General features: G+C 38.5%; 1 protein-coding gene across 1 annotated transcript; it reads left to right on the top strand.

The window, feature by feature from the left end:
- Window positions 1-1,211: 1,211 nt before the first annotated feature.
- On the top strand, window positions 1,212-24,780 carry LETM1 (leucine zipper-EF-hand containing transmembrane protein 1). The gene is made up of 13 exons (XM_009865327.1): window positions 1,212-1,263; window positions 3,729-4,185; window positions 8,539-8,682; window positions 9,684-9,821; window positions 12,912-13,115; window positions 13,599-13,718; window positions 14,326-14,457; window positions 15,023-15,202; window positions 15,792-15,947; window positions 19,250-19,384; window positions 20,461-20,651; window positions 22,955-23,093; window positions 24,489-24,780. Coding segments are annotated over exons 1-13 (2,148 nt in total). The 5' UTR covers window positions 1,212-1,261; the 3' UTR covers window positions 24,639-24,780.
- Window positions 24,781-25,485: the final 705 nt, after the last annotated feature.

Below are 25,485 nucleotides of genomic sequence, written 5' to 3'. Positions count from 1 at the left end.
GGCTCGCTATTGAGCAATTGCAGCTAGGTATTGATACAAGATTTTTTTATTCATTTTTGAATTCCTTTAGAGAGATTGATTCTTTTCTAGTCAGCTCAGGGATGATTTTCAGTGATCGCATACAGCCACTGGGTAGCATTTTATGTAGCTGATGGTGCTTCTGTGGTGTTGGATGATTGGAAGGCTTTAAAGCATCGCTGTGTAGTGAACAGTGTGAACAGACTTAGCTAATTTACTGTTGCATAGTCTCCTCTGTTTCCAGAGTGGCTGCTGCTTGTCTCTGTACCTGGATACAGGATGCTTGTTTATAGGTGTCAGTCCTCCTGCTGGACTTTATTAGTTATTTTTAGGACTGATTCTGAGTTAGTGTTTCAGATAAAATTTACGCTGAGGAACACAGCATTTGCTGGAAAGCTAACCTCTCCTATTCTTTGGATCAGGCTCTTGCCCTTCAAGACGATTTGTATCCTTTGCAGACAGATTTGGGGGCAGAGCTATTTTTACCAGGTGCTAATCAAAATAGACAGGTGGTGTGCTTCCACCTCTCTAGTGAAGTGTGTTTATGTTCCTAATCGTCTTTTATTTGTTATCTTGCTTAAAAAAACCCCCCCATTTTTATTCTGGACACTTGGCAAGCGCTCCATGTAGATCATCTAATACTGTGTTGTCATGGAGCCATTCAAAAATTACGTTTGCTTTCAGTGAAGTTTTTCTGCAATGTAGTTGCTTGTTTGAGGGATGTGGAAACCTGTCTTCAGGCCACTGAACAAGTGCAAGCAGTACCTCACGTGTCCACGGTTTGCTTGGAAGCTTATGGAGACATCAGCCCCATTACAGAGTTGCTGCCCACCTGTTTTCCCTTTTTTATCCTATACATTTGGGTTACAGGTTGAGAGAAATATGAACAACCAGGCATGCACTTTGACTTATGTTAGAATACAGTGAGATATTTGGGTCTCAGTACTTCACATGGTTATTGTCAAAGCAAAAAAAATTCAGTCTTGACTGTGATGCATTCCGAGTGTGAATGTGGTTACAGTGTGACATAACGAAGTTGCTGCTAAGCGACATCTTTTTTGTGCTTTCAGTACAGCCATTCCTAAGCAAAGGTCAATGTTTTAAATCACGTGTTTTGTACAATTCGCTATATGGATAAATGTCTTCCTGAATTTCAGAATTAATGCTAACTATTGATATTTTCCTAGGTAACTTAGGAGATCGGGCATGTCTTAGCTGTACATCCCTGAGGCTGGCAAACAAAATGTGAGTAAACATCGGCTTGTTTTCTAAACTCAAAACTGTACAAAATCAGCAGCTAGTATACTGTCATCAAACGTAGGTTTAAAGCTTCCAGACAAAGTGTGAAAATCCTAGCTTCAGCTTGCGTTTATGACAGATTAAAGCAAGTCTGAGTATTAATCTCTTCACCTGCTTGGTTGTGTGTGGGTGAAAGAAAGCAAGATCTTCCTTTTTTCTGCCTACTTCCTCCCATTTCGTTCCACTTAAGATGTGAGAGCGATAGAATGTTAATCTTGAGCGATTCCATGTGGCATCACAGGATATCATGGGCTTCTTGCATACTTTGTGGAGTTCCGTAGAATAAACATTCAGTCACAGCTAGTTTGAAAAACGTAGTTGACGGCTAGGAATGTAGATGAGTCGTATCTCTATTAAACCAAAGCAGTTTACTGTGTGTTGCAGCCTTGGGTGAGACTTTCCTAGGAGATGATACCCTCTTCTGAAAATGAATCCAGCTGCAGTGTGCTCTTACGGAGCTTAAGGAGTTGGGCGTTAGCAGAATCCATTCTCTGTTCTTGTCTTGGCTCACAAGGCATATTTGTGGGTATGAATTTCCTAACACTTTTCCTTGGAATACTAATATATGTATTCTCTGGTTCATTTACAGTCTAACTGCTCAGGAAACAGCGACTATTCTTCAGTTTCCTATTTTCCATTTTAACATAAGGGTGTGTCTCTAGACATAACTCTCTAATATGAAACAAACTAGTTCCTTTCTTTTTAGTCATGTTAGTTCTATATCACTGTATAATTAGTTATGAGAGGTTTTTTAATATGTAAAACATGTTAAAATCTCTGCTTACTTTTTAAGAGATTATTATATGGGCCCTCTTGAAAACTGGAAACTTACAATTTAAAGTCTGTTATATGAGCAGCAGAATATTGGGACAGCAGTTCTTGTTATTACTTTGAAAAGTGTTTGGGGTTTTTTTTTGGTGGTTTTCTTGTTGATTTTTTTTTTTTTACCAAAAGCTGCTGTTAATGTAATGTTGCTGCTTAAAATAAAACAAACTAGTGCCCACACCCCACATGACCTGGATCCAAAAGCAAGGACTGAGGACATCTTGGCATAGAAGTTTTGGGCCTGACATCCCTGCTTGTGAAAGTGCATTCAGAGAGGCACATTTCTTTCCCTGCAGACTCAGACCAAGTTCTGCTGGCAGAGCTCCTTTCCTCTGCATACAGAAGAATGTAGATGTATGTAGGTGGAATTTGGTCTATATGCCTGGAGCTCTGCTTTTGGTAAATGATTCAGAGTCAAGATGGATTGATTTATGCAAGTGTTTTAATCTGGTTTTGACTAAGTACTTTATTTCCTTAAAGCAACTGTCATTCTCTTTAGTTAATATCTGTGCAAGTGTGTAGTTTTCTAGCTAATCTAGAGAATATTTTGTGTGGCTGTGTATGTTTCAGCGGTCATCTAACCATTGAATAGTCAGATGCTTAAAATTTAGTTTACGCTAGAAAATAATGTGTCTTTAAAAACTAATAATATTTTTTTTATACAAAGCACTCTTTGAATAACATTAAATATATGAACCCATTAAAGTAATTTAACATTCACTGGATGCATGTGATAATTAAGTTTAAAAAGTACTTCTGGTTGAAAATTGAGTGAGCGTAATACTTAGAAGTGTTCAATAACTGGAACTCGTTTATATAAAATGTTTTACGTACTGTTTTAATTTTATCATATCATTTTATAAAAGTGTATACAATCCTACTTGCATATGATGAGTAATTCTTCTGTGTGTATAATGAGTGTTTGGGTTGTTTGAGCAATGCTGTCCTTCTAACTTCAGTTTACATGTAATTAAAGAAAAGAACAAAATTCTGAATAAGGTAGAGAAGTGTTGATTCTGTGTGCCCCAGCTCAGTATCGTGACGGAATTTTGTGCAAGTTTGTGCTGAAAAAGGAATACTAGGTGCATGGAAATAGTAACAGAGAAACTGATTAAGTTGGATTTCACTAGTACTAATTCTCTTCCTCTAACTCCGCACCTTTCCTAAGTATACAACTTCTATTTTTTCTCTCAAGTGTTTTGTTCAAACAGGAGACGTAATAGAAGGCACTTTACATTACTTTCAGATTTACAAATTCACTTTCAAATGCAACTTTCTAGATGGAAAGCATATCTGGTTGCTATTCATTATTTAACTGAAGTAAGCTACTTTTTCCAAGTTGTGTGATGGAAAATTTCCTGCAGGTTATTTTTTTTTGTCATGAAATAAAGCCAAGCATTCTTTTCAGGAACAGACGTTGATCTTCAGGGTCACAAGTTTGGTTTTTTATCCTTAAATGTGCCGTGGATATTTCTCAAACGATACATTTTATAAATATGTAAATTTATGTATTTATACAAATATATACAAACATAGAAATCGCTTATGATCTATTGCTAATTATTGCATTCTTTTTTCTTTTGAAGGACTGTACACTTTAAATGTTGCACTAACGTCCCTCCTGTTTACGCATACTCCAAAAAAGATCGCTACTGTTGTTGGACTAAAGGATCTGAACAAATATACTTTACTCTTACGAGCAATTCTGGCTCATGGACGCCACTAGCAACCATGGGTGTTTTAGGTCCCCAGTATCTTCCAGTTAGATGGTGGCATTCTTCACATCCTCTTCGGGATGACTCCATAGTTGAAAAGTCACTGAAGTCCTTAAAGGACAAAACCAAGAAGTTGGAAGAAGGAGGTCCTGTATATAGTCCAACAGAAGTAGAAGTTGTGAAAAAATCAATTGGACAGAGGATCGTGGACGAACTGAAGCACTATTACCATGGTTTTCGATTGCTGTGGATTGACACAAAAATAGCTGCAAGGATGCTCTGGCGAATACTTCATGGAAACACTTTGTCTCGCCGAGAACGGAGACAGGTACTGAGTAAATGCCAGTTTGAACATCCTTAGCGATTGCTTCAAGTTGGTTCCTTCTGTTGCCTTCTCTTCCTAAAATTAGAATTGCTGAGTCAATTTCCCTCCTTCCTATGTGGACACTAAAAATTTTGGATAGGACTCCAAAACATTTTAGCCTTATTTCCCATTGTTGAAGAGAAATTTGGTAATTTCTTGTTTGAACAGTGGAGGATTCTTCTGTGTCGTTGTGCGGATAGCCGTTGTGGTTTGTCCTCCATGTCCGTGTGCTCCATGTGTACACATGGTCCCTTCTGCTTTTTCACTCCAACTGGGGAAGGAGAGGGAAAGCACTTCTAGTAAAGGTTGAATTTGTGCTAATTCTGTTATGGGTGGTTCGTTTGTGGGTTGTTGTCATTTTTCTTTAAACAGAAGAAAAGTTTCAGACTGAAATGCATCACTGTTAATCAGATACTAGGACTATCTCGGTGACAAATACGTTTATCTTCATCAGTTCATTAGCACTATATCAATCAACAAGAGCTGATTTAGTAATTCTCATTTTACTGTTTTTAAAGATAATATGTTTAAGCAGTTTATACAGCTAAAATATTCAAGTCTGTCTTCCAGCCTTTTTTTTTTTTTTTACCAAAAGCATTTTAACTGTTACTGAGGGGAAAAAAAAAATTATGGTGGAAAAAATGGTTGAGAGTGGAAAGTGCATGTGCTCTGGCACCATGAGCAAAGAGTGCTGCTTGGAATCACGGCTCGGTTCTCTGCAGTTTGTGCACTGTAGCACTGTATACATGGTGTGTTCTGCCTTCAGTATTTTTGTTAAATAATCAAAAATAGGAGTGTTTGTTCATTATTTTAATCATGTCCTGATAAAATTAGGTACCTAATTGAGCATTTTCATGTGTAATTAGAAACCGTCACATCTTAAGGCAGCATGCAGAAGATTTTTTTTCCTATATTTGCAAGATGAGACAAATAACAAAAACTACTAAATGCACGCATAGCAGTTTTCATCTGTGCTTACACTGAGTCTCTTTCTGCAACAGCACTGGTTGATATTTGGTCTCAGCGTCTTCATGCTACTTTTTTTGCCTTTGTTTAGGAGTGTACTTGGCAGCTGCTCCAGCTGAAACATTGCTCAGCAATAAATGCAACAAGTATATGCTGATGCAAGGCAGGGGATTATACAGTGTAAGGGAGGATAAGGGGGAATGAGGACTGGAGGACTTCTTGAAGGAGCACTTCTGGCTTGCGTTGGCTTATTGAGAGCTTTAGGAAACTTGGAAGACCAAGTGAGACTAATTCATGGTATGAAACTGATTCAGAAATCATCCAGAGGGCAATATGGGAACCATTGGTTTTCTTGCCTGTGTCACATTCACTAAGCCAGACTTCTGAGAAATTGTACAAGCAACAGGGAAGTATGGCTATCGGGGAAATATTTCTGCTGAAAGATCAGGACTGTAGTCTAGAAGGCATGAACCTTGAGAAGTAATACGTTATCTTTGGACACACATGCATTATTCCATCAGTAGATGGATTTGTTCATTTTAGCTTTGTCGTCTAGTGATGATAGAACTGTCTTTCTCATGTGAACATAGTGGTCTGGCATTTGGCTGTCCCGAGGTTTTTTGTTGTTGTTGTTCTTTTTTTTTTTCTTTTTTTTTTCTTTTTGGCATGTAGATGTGTGATTTTAGTATCAATTCCCTTATTTTAAATAAAATAGAAATTCATTTGGCAGGTATAAATTACTGTTTACATTGATGTAACCTGTCTTATCTACTGATACATGTGTGTAATCTAGTGTAGAAGATGTAGAGGAAATAGTTTCAAGACCTACGGTAAGGTTTTCTAGTTTTTATGTGGAGATAGATGACTTCTTGTCTCTTGAATGAAGTCATGGACAGGCTTAGAACCCAGGATCAGTGAAAAGCAAACCAGCCAAACCTGAATATAATCCTTTATTGTGCTTTTTATAAAACCTTATTTTAAATTTGTTTCAACACATTTCAGCCTTAAATTGTGATCTACTGACTGTTTTAAAGAAGTCTTAAAACTTTGATGCAAAGTTAGCTACAGAGTTGCAAAAGTTGCTCCTGCACTTCAAAAAAATATTTGTATTTAAACTACATACTGCTTTAAATGTATTAAACTGCATATGAACTGACAGTCCTAGAGAAATCTTATCTTCACATAGACTGACAAATGAATTATTTCTGCCTGCCCTTTCCTTCCTCTTTGAAGGCAATAATGGAAAGATATCCAAGCAATCTAACCACATTAACAAGCAATTGCAGCATGGCTAATACGAGGGAGCTATTGCTTATGTAAACCGAAAGTCAGTTCCAAAATTCTGCTTTTACAGTTGCTGGTAGGCTTTGGATTCAACAGGATCACATATCCACACTTAGGAGAGAAGGCAGGAAAAAGTAAAATGTGCAAAATACGATACTGGCTGTTAAAAACGAATTGCTGGAGTGCTGCCTCCTGCAGCAGGATGCTTCAAGGACGTGGAAGTGAGATGGCAAGCACAATGGAGTTTGTGGCGAGTATCAGCTTTGCAAACTCTTCAGCCCTGCAGAGGGAAAAGTTGGAATACGTGCAGTGTCGCGGCAGATACAGAGTAGTCTCGAGTTTTTTGGGCTGTGCTGCCAAATAATGTGTCTGTAATCAGGCACCATTGTATTAGGTTCCTGTGCAAGGTTGTTTTCCCTGAGCTCACAGAGGGTGCTGTTTGTGATTTTTGTAAGCTGATCCCAGACAGTGTTCCTGTGAAAAAGGCCAGTCCTGCGTGGTGCTTAAAGCAACTTTTCTAACACCTCCCAGCCGCCCCTCCCCCTTTTGACTTGTCCTTGTCTGAGTATGCATTTATAGGTTAGTTTTAGGGGTGTCAGTGGTGCACCTTCACATTGTGACTGGTAGTGCACACTCGTGACTATATGTTGTGTCACATTAGCATTAGGTTAGCTTAATCCATTTGTAAAACTGCTTCCTTCGATATGCATTTTGTCTTGTGCAAATACTTGCACACAGTGTCTAAAAATAGAGAGTGACTAGAAATAGGAACACTATACTGCACTCCATAGAAATTGTTGAGTTTCTTCTTTTAAGGGAAAATGTACTTGTTCTTCTGACTTTTAAAATTTTCTCCCAAACTTTTTTCCATCTTTTCGAACTCCCTAGTAGTCATTTATCTTCTGTTGTTGGAATGAATGGAAAAATCTTTGAGCCTGTAAACAATGGACCAAAGCATCCCTTGTGGGAAAACAAATTTTTTATTTACAAAGAAAAATCTTGGATCTGGGGAGTTTGTGCATTCCTCAAACAGGATTTAAGATTTTGGCTTGGTTTATGCTGAGAAAATGACAGTCAAAGTTTTCCTGGTTTTGTATTCTAGCAGAGCAGTGTCGTGACATGCGATCTGTGCTGGTGGTTGCTGCTCTTCCCCTGGATTGGCGTGAGCTGTGGGGAGGGGGTGGAGGGAAAGCATGTGTTTACTTCTGTAAGAGCCTTCGTGTTGCCAGTTTTTGCAAATCGTAGCTGTGGTTATCAAACCACAGTGCTGAATGTGGCAGTAGTGTAGTCTGACCTTCAAGTCTCTGGTTTAGGAACTGACAGGATTCCCAATCACCACTTACTTGCTTTGTAAAATGACGTAGAGTCAGCAAGATCTGCGCTTCCCAATAAACCAAGTTATTAAGCTTCCAACAAATACCGAAAGATTTGGTTGTAGACTGCACAGCCTTATATATACATTTGTGGGTGTACAGAAATCAGAAGGACGATATTTATTCTTTTGAGTACAAGATTCAATAACTAATGCCTCGGCCTGCTTCAGAGGATTACTGCTCTAGAAAAGCAGCGACTTTAAGAAGAATCTACCAAGCTGGGCTCATTACCCTAGATTTAAATGTATATTACAATTGTTATAAGGCAGAGGGGGAGGGATCTTTCACTTTATTCCTGATTACTTAGTCCATAGTAGTTCATGCATGCAAGAAGTGGTGGAGCACAAATAAAGATGAATAAAAGAAGTTAAGCAGCTTTAACAACAACAAATGACCACCTCCTGTTTTCAGGTGCTTTTAAGAGGTTTAAATGAGATACTTGTTCAATAATCCTATTGAGACACAGCGAGGCTTTTAAAATACTTTCCATAGTGTGGAAAACTGGTGCATATAGCAACTTGAAGAAAAGATACTAAAACCTGACTTTGTCACATCCTTTTTCTACGTTATTTTAAATTTCCTTCGTAGCAAATAAATACGTATGAGCTTAAGTGATAATGTGGATAGTCATATAAAGTATTTTTAAAATAAATATTTTAAATTTTGCTTATAAATGTGTTTTTTTTTCTTTCAGTTTCTTCGAATCTGTGCAGATCTTTTCCGCTTGGTCCCTTTCTTAGTTTTTCTTGTTGTCCCATTTATGGAATTTTTGCTTCCAGTAGCTCTTAAGTTGTTCCCTAATATGCTTCCCTCTACATTTGAGACAAAGTCTAAAAAGGTGAGCAAGTCTGAATTTATAATCCGGTAATATATTTTGAAAAAATTGTATCTTTCCTCAGTAAAGAAAGAAATTAGAAAAATTCTACAAATGAGATTTTTTTTTGCTACTGGGGAATGTTTTTGTCATCTTTATATTGTTTTGATGATCTTGCTGGTAACGTGTACTAATGAACCAGTGCCACGCTGGTTTACTTTTTTATATTTGCAGGTGCTTAGCTGTCTGGGCAGTAAGTTCTCACTCAATTTTCTATGGCTCTTAAAATGCAGAAATTAAAACTAAGAAACTTTATTTTTCTAGTTTGTATTAAAGTAGGCAGACTTTAACACTTAGAGTTGTTATTCTCAACGAAAAATTGTGTGTATATATACTTAACATTTAAAATAGCTTACGATGCATTGTTTTGTTTAAACTATCTCTTTTAGGTTTTCATGGCATTGTTTAGAGGTTTGTAAAAACACATCAAACAGCCCCACAAGTTCTCACTTTAAGAGCACGAAAGACTCGAGGTTCATACATAGTCACAGATATAATCAATCGTTATTACTACTTAGATCCAAGTACGCAATTAATTTCTAATTCTGTGATAAATTCCTCTTTGTTTGGATGAGAAGTGGCATAGAATTTCTGTGCTGGATCCAAGAGTTGGGATTTACTCAAAGCAGCTGGCTTGTTTCTACTCTTTTGTTAGTTTCTACTTTTTCTTAGTTTCTACTTTTTATTACTAATTCAGAGACCGCGTGTTAGTTTTAGCAGGTGAGGCCACTCACGCTGCTCTTCACTCTGGCATTGCATCTCGTGCTTGCTGGAGCTTTGGGCTAATAATCCTATTTTTCAGTGTGATTTGGAGGTCTTTGGTAAGAATGAATGTCCTCTTGTCATGTGGGTATTACAACAGAGGTTCAGGAGTACTGCACAGAACTTGTCTGAGGGCAGAAGAAATGGTATTTAGTGTGGGTATTTCTCGAAAGAACTTTTTAAACCAAATATTTTTTTAACAGGAGGAAAGATTGAAGAAAGAATTGAGAGTAAAGCTTGAATTGGCTAAATTCCTTCAAGACACTATTGAGGAGATGGCCTTAAAGAATAAAGCAGCCAAAGGAAATGTTACAAAAGATTTTTCAACATTCTTTCAAAAGGTAAAATGTTTTTACATGTTGTTTTCTTTTCCAACCAAACAAATAGCTTGGTGTTTTGTTCGTTCTATGATAATCGTCAGATACCTTTGTTGTGTTGGATTTGAAGAAGCAAGATGTAATGGGTTTTTTTAGATTTCTTTTTTGCAAGTAATATTTCAGTGTGCTTGAGTTTTACTGTTACTTGTTGTTCTAGATGGTATTTTCACTGATTCTAGAACCAGTATATTTCTGCTTTTCTTATTTTCTTAATTTTTTTAATTATGTGCTCAGTCATTACTCATGTAGTTTTTGACTTCTTTTTTGAATACTGTGTGTAAAAAGAGAGAAAGGAGTTCTTTCCTAATAAACTGATTAGTACTTCGTGGGGGAAAAGTAAATCTTTTTTTTTTTTTAGAATTTAATTCTGCTTATAAAAAGAGCTTTTAAATGCACAGTTCATATATTGCTGAAATCCTTTTGGATACTGACTAGAAACGTGGTGTAACGTGCAGATTTGCAGCACGTGAGCGCTGCGTTTGGTGCAACATTTTTCTATTCACAAGGAGTTGCTGACACAGAGACTAAATGTCAGATATCCGCCTGCTACATCAATGGCCCTTAGGTTTGACAGTCATTCCTTTCACCAAGTATAGGTGAGGGTAAGGTGTTCCCTGAAGAGATGGAAACCCCACCTTCTTAAATGATCTCAGGATGAGATTTATCTTAGTCTGCCCAATTACGATTTCATAGAATCACAGAATGGCCTAGGCTGGAAGGGACATTAGAGATCATCTAGTCCAACCTCCCTGTCATGGGCAGGGACGCCTCTCAACTAGATCAGGATACTCAAGGCTCCATCCAACTTGGATTTCTCTTAATTGTGGGGCTGTTGAATAAGAGATCAAGCCAACAACCATCAGAGTGCGATCCTCTCCTTTGAGGGGAGAATGTATTTGTGTAGCAAAAGGCATGATAAGCCTGGGGGTTTCAGACCTCGACTTCACAAGTCCAGTCACCTAGCTTGAGTTTTTCCTGCTTGTCTGTGCTGAGAATAAAGTTTGAAAGGGTGAGGTGATAAGATCGTGTTGGTAGTGCCGTATTTGTTACTCAGATAACGGTATTGGCAAGTTTTGTCAGTTGGTGTCTGCTTGCAAAGTCCACGTACTTTGAAGCTTCTATACAATCATCTGTTTCTGTTCTTGTTCTTGTGCAGAAAGTTTTAAATGAGTAGTTGTAGCACTTAGTAGCCGAAGCAGTGATGCTGCAGATGCGGGGAGCGTGCCACTGCCATGCTTCATGTTTGGAACATTTCGTTTTCTTCTGAAAAAACTGCTACTGAGAATTTACCTTTGGCGGTTAATTTCTGGGGAAATAACCGACTTGTGGCTCCACATGTGCTGGAGGAAGTCCCAAGTTCCTCTTACTAAAAAGAAGTTTCAAGCCTCGCCTTTCTTAACGTGGGTGTACTTCTTACAGCTATAGGTTTCTCATTTGTGCCATGAAGACAGACTTTATTGATCTCATATCACTGTACTAGATAGTAAATGTCAGAATAAACTTAAGAATAAACTTAAATGTTTTCTGCCTTTTTGCTATTTTATAGCTGCCTCTGCCATGAAGCATTTGATGCTGCAAGAACCGTTGATTACAGGCTTAACATATTTGCTGTTGAATTCTAGAATTTATCTGTGTTGCGTCGTAGCTAGTGATGTACTTAGAAAGTTTCAGTTTGTACTTCTCAAGAAACGTGTACTTGGCTCTGCCAAAATTCAGCTTTAAACAAGGACAAAATTATTGCTGTATTTTTAATGTTCCATTTTTGGCTCCTGTAGTGAAGGAGCTGGCGAAGTAGAACAACAAGGCCTTTCAGCTTTCTTCCTGAGTTCGTTTCTCTGCTACACAAGTACCCTGGGGGTAAATAGACTCAAGACCATCTTGTCTTCCAGATTTTTACCTTTTCTTGTACTCAGTAGGTGTTCACTAAAGTATTTGAGTTGGCAGGTAAAACAGGTAGGCATAATCAGTCACGTTGTGTAAGTAATGTTAGGTTTTCGGGCTGTACTTGCCATTGCTTAGCTTATGTTTTCTTCACAGGGCTTAAAGAAATTAGAGGGATTGGGAAAGGTGTTTTTTTGGATATCTACGATCTTACAGTTTAGACTGGAGGTGTTAAAAGGCTGGGAAATACTTCATTGTTAAGTTCTGTAGATCTTGTATACAGTCATAAGCACTTGATGGTATGCTTAAAATAAAAAAATCAACATTTATACAGGTAATAATGAACTGATGGGACACGAGAATGTTTGGGTTTTTTTCTTCCTTTTTTTCCCTACTTTGAACTGTTATTTCTGCTTGCAGTATTTGGACTTAATTACTGTGAAGTGGTGTTTGGCAGCACATAGCTTAGAAGCTTAACTTTGCATTTGTGCAAGCAGTTACATAGAAGCTTCCATCAAGAAGGACACAGAGTCGTTTCACAAATAGTGGTTTATACTTTGGAATAACTTGAAATAAAAGTACATTTCCATTGAGGTGCTGTGGAACAGTTAGGAACTGGATGCGAAACAGTATTGTAACAAATGTGGTTGTAGAGAGAAAGGGTGCAAATGCACATTTCATAGGGACACCAGCATTGCAAAAGTTTTGCCTTTGGATGTACTTAGCACTTTATTTTCACTGGGTGATGCTTTTAATGTGCTTTTATGTTTAGTAAGTATGGTCACAGAAAAATTCTTGCCCATGTGACTTCTGTAGCAACTATTTATTCACTCAGATTATTTTTTTTTTGAGGTATTTCATGGTCATGCAGACTCAGACCTGGTCATTAGTATACAGATGCATCTAATTATTGTTAATTATTGTATGTTGTGCAATGTTGTTGGAAGCTACCAACATCATAAATTCTTCTGCCTTTTATAGTGAATAAGTTGGAGGGTTTTTGTGTTGGTTTTATTTTTCAATTTCTTTTATGTCTTCCTTGTGTTGTATTTCCTATCCCAAAATTCCTACAAAATCCATGACAAATGAGGAGAATATTTTTATTTTTCAAAATAATACTCAACCGTAAGATTTGTTTTGAAAAACTATGCATGTGTTTGTTTTTTCTTACAGATTAGGGAAACTGGAGAAAGACCCAGTAATGAGGAGATCTTAAGATTCTCTAAACTATTTGAAGACGAGTTGACTCTGGACAATCTAACCAGGCCTCAGTTGGTGGCACTTTGTAAATTGTTGGAACTTCAGTCAATCGGGACAAATAATTTTCTCCGCTTCCAGCTGACTATGAGGTTGAGAAGCATAAAAGCAGATGACAAAGTGAGTCATTCTAAACGGGCACTGGATAGTAATTTCAGTGTGTAAGAGTAATGAGTGTGTGTGCATGTGTCTTTCTAGGCATTTTCCTTTCTTGTCTTCATTGTCTTATTTTTGAGCTAACTTAGAATGAAGAGGCTTGAAGAGCTTAAAACCTGGCACGTCCTTGTTTGTAACGGAAAAGCTGAGCTGTTTTTAACATACCATTGATTGCCATGAAAATAATTATGCTACAAAGCAGAGCATTTCTAGGAAACTGTAATATGTAATAAGGCTGATAGAAGTAATGACTTAGAGAGACTGGCCTGACCACTGTGGAGCTGTTAAGACTGCAGCATCGTGTTCCCTGATTAAAAAGTGGAGGCTATTTTGTGTTGTCACAGCAGCCTCCAGTGGCCGTTGTAAAAATGCAGACCTGCGGATGTGCATTGATGGTTCTTCGGTTTCGAGCTGTACCTGTTAAAGTTTATTTGATGTTTCATGTAGATGATTGCTGAAGAAGGAGTCGATAGCCTGACTGTTAAAGAACTGCAGGCAGCTTGTCGTGCCCGAGGCATGAGAGCTCTTGGCGTGACAGAGGAGCGTCTCAAGGAGCAGCTTAAACAGGTACGGTTTTTGCAAGACTGAATACACAGACCTAAATTCATTTGCTGGCTCTGATTTTTTATATGATTCAGAGACATTGTTTTGCTTCTGTTCTCGTTAAAGGCATGACTAGAATGGTCTTTTCCCCTAATAATGTTTTGTCATATGTACTGTGTAAGTGTGTAGTAGCAGTGCACTTCTGGCTTTTGACTTGATGTTTTGATGATACAGACAGATACTTAGACTAAAACATATCCAAAGTGTGTTTGCAGTTTGGCAGTTTGTCTTGTTAATTATTTGTATTGCTCTGTAAAGAACTTTTCTCCAAGTAGTTCAATTCTGTCTCTTTTTGTGTTGCCTGGTTTAGTGGAAGATGCATGTGAAGTAAAACAAATTTTCAGATATTCATTCAATACTTGTTGAAATATTTCTTCAAAGAAAGTACTTCTTCATGTATTTTTGTGCATTTGCTGTAATTGTTAACTGCTTGTAGTTCCATGCTAGAACACTGCCTGATATATAACAGTAAACTAAATTATTTACTTTTTTGTGTATGCTTGACTTGATCTGTAAAAAAAAGGAGAAAATTTGAAAGTTGAAGATTTCTTTTTATGTATTGCATTTCTAGTGGTTAGATCTACACCTGAACCAGGAAATTCCTACATCGTTGCTCATTTTGTCCAGAGCCATGTATCTTCCAGATACTCTTTCTCCAGCTGATCAGCTCAAAACAACACTTCAGACATTACCAGAGAGTGCTGTAAGTATTGATGTGCCTAGTCTGTAACCAGCTTTCAGTACCATCGCTGAAACTCTGTTGAGAGGAAGGTTAAACCTTGCATAGGTAATTATTTGAGTTCAAATACAGGAGAATTTGGCTTATATGAGAAAGGGTTTGAGAATAAAGCAAATGAAAGGCAGTATTTCATTCCGTGATGTTAGACAGCAATAGCATACAAAGATTTAGAATACACTTTTTACTTATAAGAAACAAATCTATGCTTGAGCTGTATAAAGACAGTAATACATGAAAATGTTGATATTGCTATGTAGAGAGAAATTATCTGGGTAGATTATTGGTACTCTTGAGAGAGAGAGAATGGAGAATATGTATGGTTTCAGGGTGGTAACTTCCTGTTTTCAAAGAAGGAGAATCATCGTTTTCTGAGAAATGCAAAAATAGGGTAACTTTGGGGTTTTTTAACTATATTCATTAGCATACCTGTACTACATATTTCAGTAAGGATATATAAACTTCTCACATTGTGTAGACGTACATATATAGACACGTACAGATTTTAATAGACTTCTTACATTATTTTTAGGCCAAAGAGGCTCAGGTCAAAGTGGCAGAAGTTGAAGGTGAAAAAGTAGATAACAAAGCGCGTCTGGAAGCAACACTTCATGAAGAGGAAGCCATCAGAAAAGAAAATGAAGAGAAAGAGATGGAAAGGTTGTCTGAAGCTGCAGAGAAAGCAAAAGAAACCCTCCAGGTTGCAGCCGTGGTAAGTTCTGCTCGCAAATATTGAGAAATAAGTGTCAGTGATGTGAAAACTGGCGTGTTAGGAGTTAGTGTCTCTGCACTGGTCTGCAAGAAACTGGACTTTAAATCCACATATGGAAGATGTGGGAGAATACTAAAACAGACTGCAGCAAAGAGGGGTTCACTGGAAGCATAAAAGATTGTGTCAGTCTTCTGTATCTTTGATTTCCCTTTACTCTTAACTAGAGTAATAAGAGAAGCCTTTTGTTTGTGTAGCAAAGGTGGTGCTTTTGATGTGTTATTTCCCCCACCCTGTACTGTAAATGTTCTTATCATTGGCTCTTTCTATTTGTCATTAACCTGATAATGACTGTATAATACTTGACTATAAATGCTGCTGGCCTGCAGGAGCTCACAGGCACAGTTCAGAAGTGCAAGCGGGTATTTTAATGTGAAACCACTCAATATGTTGTGGGTTTTCAACATATTATTAAAATGTCTTTGTCTACTTTGGCAACTATTTCTATTTTGAGAAGTCATTCTTTACTGATGCCACTACAGATAATGTCATCTTTGTTTTAATTAAAACTTAATGGGTCTTTCAAATTTAGAAAGATGTGGAATCAGCAGTAGATCTTGAAGCAGCTGCTCTGCAAGTTAAAAAAAGTCAGATAGCTCTGGATACTGAACAAGAACTGGCAAGGGCTGATGTGGTGATGCACTCGGAGACACTGAAAGATACAGCACCAGTACTGGAAGGCATTAAGGTAATTTGGGTAACTGCACATTTTTGTAGTTTTTGGTGTAAAGATTCAAAACATCCATGGAAGAGCCATGATAAGTTGCCTGGTTGTCCTTTGTTTTGTCCCTCTCACCACATTCGGTCAGTTAAAAACCAGCTAATTAGTAGATTGCAAATTCTTTATCCCCAGTGCAGATATCGAGGTCAGCACAAAACATCTCTGAATATCTCCTTTACACATCTGTGTTATTGAAACTAATATACCTTTTTTGGGGTGCATTTCCACCAGCTGTAGATGTAATCTGTGCACCTTTAATCTGTGCATACTTAGCACAGGAGGAGGGAGAGGGCAAGAGTAGGTAAAGATGAATGTTCCCTGTGGAAGGGTGTAGTTAAAACCAAAGGATTAAGTAAGGGACTAGATTTGGACTAGAATGTACTAGATTTGTATCAACATCTTTTTCTAAACTGATTCAGGCAGTGTGTGTACACACTAAAAACTTTACTGTACTCTTCCATTATGTTCATTATCATACTTAAAAAATAATATATGCCACTGTTACAGGAATAGATTCATTTGTAGGATTAACGTGCTTTATTGTGATTAGAGCATGCTTTGTTACAGTCGGAGCGTGCTGGTTTTAATCATTTGCTACCTGCCTGGCCTCTAGCTCTCCAGATTCTCCTCCTTGCTGTTACTGGAGATAGGAGGAACATCTGCTTTCTTACTGTTCTCAGGAGTCTTCCCTGATGATCATGTCCTGTCAGAGATAATGGAGAGTGGCCTCTCAATGATATCAAACAGCTCCCCCAGCACTTGTGGGTGTAGCCCATTAATCTCACAGACTTGTGTGTGTTCAGTTTGTTTAAATGTTCTCTAACCTGATCCTCCTCCACTGATTGTAGATCTTCCTTGCTTCAGACTTCCCCATGGGTCTCAGACACCTGGGATTCCTCAAGGCCAGTCTTACAGTACAGACTGAGGAAGGCATTGACTGCCTCTGCCTTTTCGATGTCCTTCTGCACCAGGTTCACTGTCCTATTCAGCAGCAGGCCCACGTTTTCTCTTGTCTTCCTTTTGCTCCTGATGTACTTCTAAAAGCCCTTCTTGTTGCCCTTCATGTCCTTCCCCCGATTTAACTCCAGGTGGACTTTGGCTTTCCTGAAGCCATCCATTCGTGCTGGGACAGTGTCTCTGTATCCATCCTGTCCCCGCTCCCACATTTTGTATGCTTCCCTCTCATGTTTTCAGTTGTAGCTTGAGTTTTATTTGTAGCTGAGCATTTTCTTTTTGTCTGTGAGGTTTGAAGTCAGGATTTTTTTCCCCAGCGTTCATTTGCGGAATAACAACATTAATTTCAAATGGATGTTTATCCTGTTTTGTTGGTTTTTTTTGTTGAGATAGAGTTAATTTTCTTCCAAGTAGCCGTCATGGTGCTGTGTTTTGCATTTAGTGTGAGGACAATGTTGATTACACTCTGATGTTTTTGTTGTTGCTAAGTAGTGCTTATCCTAAGTCAAGGATTTCTCAGTTTCCCATGCTCTGCCCGAGAGGAGGTGCACAAGAGGTTGGGAGGCAGCATGGCCGGGACAGACCTAGAAGGGATATTCCATATCGTGGGACATCTTGCCCAGTATAGAAACTAGAGGGAGTTGGCTGGGAAGGGCTGTTCACTGCTCGGGAGCTGGCTGGATGTTGCTCAGTGGGTGGTGAGCAATTGTACTGTGCATTGCTTCTCTTTCTTGGGTTTGATTTCTCTTTTTGTTATCTTTCTTTTTATAACATTTTTTTAGTTATTTATTCATTAATTTTATTTCAATTATTAAACTGTTCTTACCTAAACCACCAAGTTTTACTTTTTTTTTTTTGTTCCTGATTCTCCGCCCCAACCTACCAGCACAGGGGGAGGCATGAGTCAGCAGCTCTGTGTTCCGGGATGGGGTTAAACTGCAACAGTGTTTTAAGTAGAAAAATATTTTCACTTTTCCTGGACAGCATCATGATCTACCTGCTATTATTATAACATTGTTTACTTCAGAATGCAGCCAAGAGAGTTTTAATGGTAGTAACGAAGTGGAACTAGCCCACATTGAAATTGTGCATCGTTGCGTGAGGAGTGAGCTGGCTGTGTGACAGCGCAGCTGTGAGGAATGCGTCAGAGAGAGGCAGGCACCAGGCCACAAGCAAGGCTTCTTCCACACCTCTAACTGATAATAAGATAAAACAAAGAGAAAACAAGGAGTAAAGTCAGTGTAACATTTCTTAACCAAGGTTGCAGCGTGGCTTGTTCCCTAAAGATGCTTCCAAAGGTTTTAAATACCATGGAATACATTCTTGCCTCTTGGAGAAAAATGTAGGACTGCCAGCTTCTTGGAGATGACTGATTTTATTTGAGGCAGGGGAATTTGTTTTCAAACTGAGTTGCTTTTCTTTTTTTTTTTCTTTTTCCCTGAGATGAGCTATTAGTTGTTTTATTAAAATCAGAAGTGAAGTTGATGGCTAGATACTAACGGTACACTGAAACACTTTCCGAGTTGTCGAAGGGGCTGGATGCCTGTTTCTGAACTGTTCCGCAGTTGTTTCTTGGAAGCATATAATCCTGCTCTGTGTTTCTGGTATCCTTGTTTGCACATGTCTTTTTGTACTCATGTGGCTGTTCAGAATTTAGCAATTCAAAATAAAAGCTGGTGTCTGGGTAAGTTTTAATGTGCAAACTGTAGCTAGGTAGTATGAGGTTTTCGCATTTTTAATGGATCAACTTGAAATCTTAGGGTTTTTAAGTATTCACTTGGCGGTTAGATTTTTATTCTCAGCTTTTCAAGAGACGGGTATACTTCACAAACTATGGCTGTTCCTCCTCATTGTCACAGATGTTGAAGACAACTTTGCTCAAACTCAACTTCCTGAACTTTGCTCTGCACACTTTTTTTGTTTATCTTTCCCGCACATAATGAATAGTGAATCATTTCTCATTCGTTTGGGTTTTTCACCCAGCAAAGAAGGAAGTAAAACATTCTTAAATGAGACAGTTAGGTACAGAATTTCAAACAGCCAAAACACACATAATGAATCACATGAGCTGAACTTACTAGTGGTGTCCTTAAAAAATATATATACCATAGCAAACTAATTGCTTTAGCATTTAAGATCTTTGCATTAGCCTCAAAATTCAGATCTCTGTGTTAGCCTCAGAATGTCTATGAGAATATTGTCTCTGAATACAGGGAAAAGAATCTTGAGTCTGTCTTTCCTGGTGGAAGACCTGGAATCTTTGAGGAAATTCACAAATGTGCCTTTCACTAATTTGTATATATTTTCTGTTACAGGGTGAGGAAATCACTAAGGAGGAGATTGACATGCTGAGTGATGCTTGCACCAAGCTGCAGGAACAGAAAAAATCACTTACAAAGGAAAAGGAGGAGCTCGAGGAATTGAAGGGTGATATCCAGGAGTATAGTGAGGTGAGCAATGGGATGTGGAAGTTTTTTGGATTTAGGGGTTTTTTTATTTATTTCTGTTCATGAAACGATCCATGAATTTAAAGATTATTTTGCTTGGTTGTCTCTTAGCCTGTAGTTGGTAACTGAGTGAAGGAACTTTGTATGGGGCAATGCAGAACCTCATTTCTATAACATGCTTAAAGCCTAGCTAAAATCACTGGAGTAGTTCCCACCAGCTGAGAATCCTGTTCCTGCTCTTATTCCCAGAACAGACTTACCAAGTGCTGGCTAACTGCTGCTTGCTGCAGTTCCTTCTTAGCAAGCATAGATGTCAGTGTTACAGATACTTAGAACCCCAGAATGGTTTGGGTTGGAAGGGACCTTAAAGTTCATCTTGTTCCCACCACCTCGCCACTGGGCAGGGACATCTCCCACCAGATTGCTCAAAAGCCCCGTCCACCCTGGCTTTGAACACTTCCAGGGAGGAAGCTTCCACAGCTTCTCTAGGCAACCTGTTCCAGTGCCTCACTGCCCTCCAAGTAAAGAATATCTTCTTAATATCTACTCTAAACCTACCCTATTTCAATTTGAAACCATTACGCTTCATCCCATCACTACACTCCCCTTCTTTCCTGTAGCCCCCTCAGGTACTGGAAGGCTGCAATAGGGTCTGCCTGGAGCCTTCTCTTCTCCAGACTGAACAACCCCAACTCTCCGCCTGTCCTCCTAAGGCAGGTGCTCCAACCCCCTGATCATCTTTGTGGCCTTCTCTGGTCCTTGCTTGAGCAGGTCTGTGTGAGCATTGCCGGCTCACACTCAGTTTTTCATCCACCCCCAAGTCCTTCAAGTAAAGTGAATCTTATGATATATGTGGAAAATAACATTTAAGGGAGTGAATGAAAAAGGCACCATTGTTACAATTTATTTTTCTAATTCCAATTTGCCTTTGTGTGTCTACACTTTTGCACGTCATTTACAAATGGCTCCTGTCTTAAAATGCTGGCTGCAGTCAGTTGTGTCTGGTGGTGAGAATTCACACAGAATCACAGAATGCTAGGGGCTGGACTGACAAAAGTTTTCTCTGTCTTGAATCTTAGGATTTGCAAGAGATCAAAGAGCTCTCTAAAACTGGTGAGGAAGAGGCAGTAGAAGAGTCAAAGGCAAGCAAGCGATTGACCAAGAGGGTGAACCGAATGATTGGTCAGATAGACAAAATTATTAATGAATTGGAAACAAATCAAAAGACGGTGGATGTCAAGCTGGACAGTGGCGATAGTCCTCCTGCTGGGTAAGTGACTTGAGAGCACTGAATGTGTCTTTGGCTGTTTATCTTCAATTTCACTTTTGTCTGATGTGTGATTAGAAAAGAAATAAGAACAGAATAGAGTGCATTGGGTTGGAAGGGATCTTTAGAGGTCGTCTAGTCCGACTGCCCTGCAGTGAGCAGAGACATCTTTAATCAGATCAGGTTGCTCAGAGCCCCATCAAACCCGACCTTGAATATCTCCAGGGATGGGGCCTCCACCACCTCCCCAGGCAACCTGTTCCAGTGTTTCATCATCCTCTAAGTAAAAAATTTCTTCCTTAAACCCAGTCTGAATCTACCTTCTTTTAGTTTAAAACCATTACCCCTCATCCTGTTGCAAAAGGATTAGCAAATAAATTGAGTGTTAAGATAATGTATTTTTAAAATAAAATTAACAGAATTGTGCTGTAGATTTTCTCTCTTCTTAAGGTATGTTAAATATGATTGAAGTATCAAAAAGGAAGAAGGCAGGTATAATCTCCCAGATGTTAGTCTTGGGGGGATTGTCAAAGTCAAAGCATCGATTAGTATCTTACCATCTTGTTCACACCTCTAGTTCTGATGGTGGTGCAGGGGAAACGATGCCTTTAGTCATGCTCCTCACCCAGCAGGGTTGCCCTGTGTGGTTATAAAGGTGTGCAACAGTGTGGTAAGCGTGTTCAAGTTTGTTCTTTAGTAGTGAAGATGTCAGTGAGGAGAAAGAGAGAATAGACTTTACTGAAATCTCTAGAAAGAAATGGGGAAAACAGGTCAAATGGAAGTAAGGAGATCATTTTACATGGTCCCTTTCTGAAAATTTGCTTCCTTTCAACTTTGACACACTTGCAGATTTTCAAAGAAAGATGTTTCTTGATAGTTCCATTGCAACATTAATTTATCAACACTTATCCAGGTCCTAAGGTTACTAGAGCATCTTTCAGGTGCCATATGTTGGATGGTCGTATATTGCATGTTACAGGCACTGAAATACCTAAAATCTGTGACACTGATTCTCACAGTTTGTGATTATGAACGCTGTATTATTCTCGTTTATGCTTGCACCATTTTGTGTGATTCATTAAGAGAGCTTCCCAGCTCTCATAGAGCATAACCTTAACAGAAACAAGGATTCTGCTTTTGTTGCTTCCAAACTTTGGGGTTTTTCCAGTCTCCGGAGCAAGTGGTCATTCATTTCAAATGTGCAATAAGATTAAGGCAGCCACAGGAATGGTGCTATAAAGAAGTTGTTGATCAAAACCACACGAATTTGTAAAATAAAAATACAATATAGAATCTACTTGTAATTATACTTTGCATAGTGGGTGGTTTTGTGGATAATTTTGCAGGTGATTGTGGAAGATGAAAATTATTAGTTTAAATGTGGCTTAATTGTGAAAGACTTGATTTTTAGCCTTTGAGTTGGTGTGATTGTTATCAAGCTGTCAAGTCATAGAAATGGCACAAATCCAGGACATTTAGTGGCAGCTTGAGAAATGCTCCTTGAATAAAAATCGGTCTGTGCCTAGAGGTCGAGGACGTAGGCAGCAGCTGTTTGGGGCTGCAGAAGACAGACAGCTTCAGCTTCCTGAGATCAGTGAGCAGACAGTGGAAACATCTAAAACCTCCTAGTCACTGTGTCAAGTTATAGTGTATTCTTCCGGTTAGCTCAGTGGTTTGAGCGCGGTGCTGACGATGACAACACCGAGGTTGTGTGTTCGATTCCCGCTCGGTCCCCATGTGTTGCCTGGTCTAGTCGAGAGGTGGCGTCCCTGCCCATGACAGGGAGGTTGGACTAGATGATCTCTAAGGTCCCTTCCAGACTATGCCATTCTATGATTCTTTGCCATTCTATGATTCTTCAAAGTCTTTTGCTTTACAGGAAGCCTATTTTAATGAAAGAGCTAAATTGCTAAAGCGATTAGCTCTCGGTCTGAAAGGCAGGCAGGCGCGTGGTACTGCGTCTCTAGTCAATGTGGCAGGGATGCAAAGGGTGTTAGATGCACAGTCTGGGAAGCACAGACACTGTGCTAAACCATTTCAGGTGCTGGATACCTGTATTTGTGCAGGAAAGTGCGTGGAAACCAAAAGTGGGAGTTTCAGTGGTAAAAGATAAAGATTAATTTGAAACCCTGCTTGCTGATCAGTAACTCATTTTTGCTTTTTTTGCATTCTGTTTGGGATTATAAATAGATAATGAATGTTTTTACAAATTACCTGCAGTTATAGTGACCTTCAGTCGTGCCTCTTGTTACCTTGACTCCTTTGGAGTAACTGCTTGCCGTGTACAGATTGTGCTTTCTCTTCAGGGGGAATCTCATCAGTATTGCTGAGCTAATTAATGCGATGAAACAAATTCAGAAGATTCCAGAGGAGAAGCTAATTAGGATTGCAGAGGCGCTAGATGAAAACAAGGATGGCAAAATTGATATAGATAATGTTGTTAAGGTAAGTCTCTGGACTGCTTAACCAAAACAGAGCTAGCCATACTTCAAAGGCTGTGCCTGTTTTGACTTAAATTCATACAGCCATTTTTTTGCAAGAGTCTTCACTTGATGCCAGTGAGGTTTTTGGTAACGTATTGTAAATAGATTTTATAGTGCTTATTAGCATCTTCAAGTATAGCTGGGCTTTTGAAGGGAGGGAATCTTGATTCTATGTCTGTTCCCCACATTACCTTTAAAGGTGTAGGTTTTCCTGTGGGCCTCTGTCACGTTCGTAAAATACTGTAATCTTGTTGTGCTGCCTGTGAATGGACGGGAGGATGGGAAGGAGCTTTAGAAGAACTCCTTTAGGAGTACCGCTGTGAGCCAAAGTCTTGACATGATGCGTATAAATACACTTCATGTCAACACAGGGTAATAACTTCTCTTGCCCACCTGTGTAACTCAGGTACTTCATTGAGACCTGTATCTCCTGTGCCTGAAAGACATCAAACCATCAGTTGTCCTTTAGGTCCCTTGTAAATGAGCCATGTTCTTTGCCAAATTTGTCCTGTTTCCTTGTTTTGCAGAACATTCTCAGGGTTTCCCTCCTTCTCCTTCATTTTCATGTTTCTTTTTTTATTTGGGTAAATTTTGAGATGTCCTGAAAGTTACATCTTTAGAAGTAATTGTCCTACTCAATATAGAAATAGTGCTTAAACTATGGCCAGCTAGAAAATACAGTGTCAGCCTTTTGAAACAATTTTTTCCTCTCTACTGAAGTTGTCCCCATGGCGATTATCTTCCCTGTTGCTCTAAACAGCCGTTGTACATTTAGCAACACAGGTGAAATGTACTTCTGAATTTGACATACAGTGCAGAATAGTTCTAGGAACTCAAAAGACCTATGCCAAGAATACTTTTGTACACAAAGCTATATAAAGGAATTTGGAATCACCTGCTAAATTATTTTTTCATTTTACTTTCTGAAAGGCTTACTCCCCCATACTTCTAAGTTTTAATATATTTGTGCTTATTTAGTATAGTAACTCTTTTTGATAAAGTTAAGCCTATAAACTAAGTATTGTCTTAAATGCGATTTCAGCAGGTATTGAGTCTAAGCTTTCCAATGGAACAGATTTAATAAGCGAGTCTGTTTTAGTAATGCTTTAAAATGTGAGTTGTTATGTACTGAGGTCAAAAGCTCTAGATCATTTGCTGTAAATTTGAGCTTTTTTTAATCTCTGGATATGTTTGAGGCACTGGTTGTGGTCTGAATTTGTGTTTTCTGTTAAGAAAAAATGCTGTTTCTCTTGGACCTTTTTTTCTCATGGACTTTTTTTGTCCTTAAATTTGTATGAGAATGCCTCAATCATGTAAAAACCAAATGCTGTCTCAGTGTAATTTTATGTTCATGTAGGTAGTAGAACTGATTGACAAAGAAGATATTGATATTGGCACCAGTCAGGTTGCTGAGATTATGTCACTGCTTCAAAAAGAAGAAAAACTGGAAGAAAAAGAGAAAGCAAAGGAAAAGCATGATAAAGAAGCTGCAGAAGCAAAGAATTAAGCTTCAGAATCTGAAGCTAATCCCAATTGTAACCAAAACCTTGTATATCTTTGTGTCTAATGGCTACATATTACTTGAGCTTTGTGATTATGGGAAGTGTTTTGAGCTGATTCTAGTAATAAATCGTAGATATGTTTTCTGACATATGGAATGAAACTTCTGTTCGTCAAAGAAGTGATTTATTGTCATTCCATACAGATGAAAACATAATAATGCTTCTTCAGCAGTGCTCCTGCCCACAAAATCATGTATTTGCACTTGTTGTTGTACAGTGATCCATTAAACTTGCAAGTTCGCTATATAAATTAAGTGTATTTACTACAGAAAAATGTTTCTCCTTTATTTTCTTTCATCATTACACGGGGCCCAACCTTGCTCTGCTTCTACGTTGTAGCTTTTTCAGAATTTTAATACAAACTTTCCCTTCTGTCACAATATGGCGTATTTTGTAATCTGTTAGTGAAGATTCTGTGGCTTCAGTAGTAACTCTTCAGATCGAGTTTTATTTAAGCTGAATATCACTAAGCTGTTGCCTCACTGACAGAGAATGTGGCATTCTAATCACTTCTATGAATTCACAATTATTAGTTTTTTCTGTTGAAGGGAAAATCAGATTTATTTTCCCTAGAATGGAAGCTTCCCATGAAGTTTGCTTCTTATGGGTGCCTTAAATTTCTTAAGACTATGGAGTAGAGGATATCGCTTCTACTCAAAATTCCATGAATTACTGAAGCATTAGAATCACAGGAGCCTTTAAAGCAGTTTCAGAACACAATCTGTCACACCCTAAAGTGAGTTAAAGTGTTTGTCTAAATAGCAAAATGAAAATAATTATAAGGGGGAAATG

The sequence above is a fragment of the Apaloderma vittatum genome, unplaced genomic scaffold (assembly GCF_000703405.1).
Source record: "Apaloderma vittatum isolate BGI_N311 unplaced genomic scaffold, ASM70340v1 scaffold5180, whole genome shotgun sequence".
Taxonomy (NCBI): Eukaryota; Metazoa; Chordata; class Aves; order Trogoniformes; family Trogonidae; genus Apaloderma; species Apaloderma vittatum.
The sequence above is the reverse complement of the archived record's forward strand: the minus strand, read 5'-3'. Positions and strand labels throughout refer to the sequence as shown.

Excerpts from the sequence above, each read along its gene's own strand:
- LETM1 (XM_009865327.1), top strand. Across the intron at positions 8,683-9,683 it reads TTGAGACAAAGTCTAAAAAG|GAGGAAAGATTGAAGAAAGA; the intron begins GTGAGCAAGTCT and ends TTTTTTTAACAG. Across the intron at positions 13,116-13,598 it reads GCATAAAAGCAGATGACAAA|ATGATTGCTGAAGAAGGAGT; the intron begins GTGAGTCATTCT and ends TGTTTCATGTAG.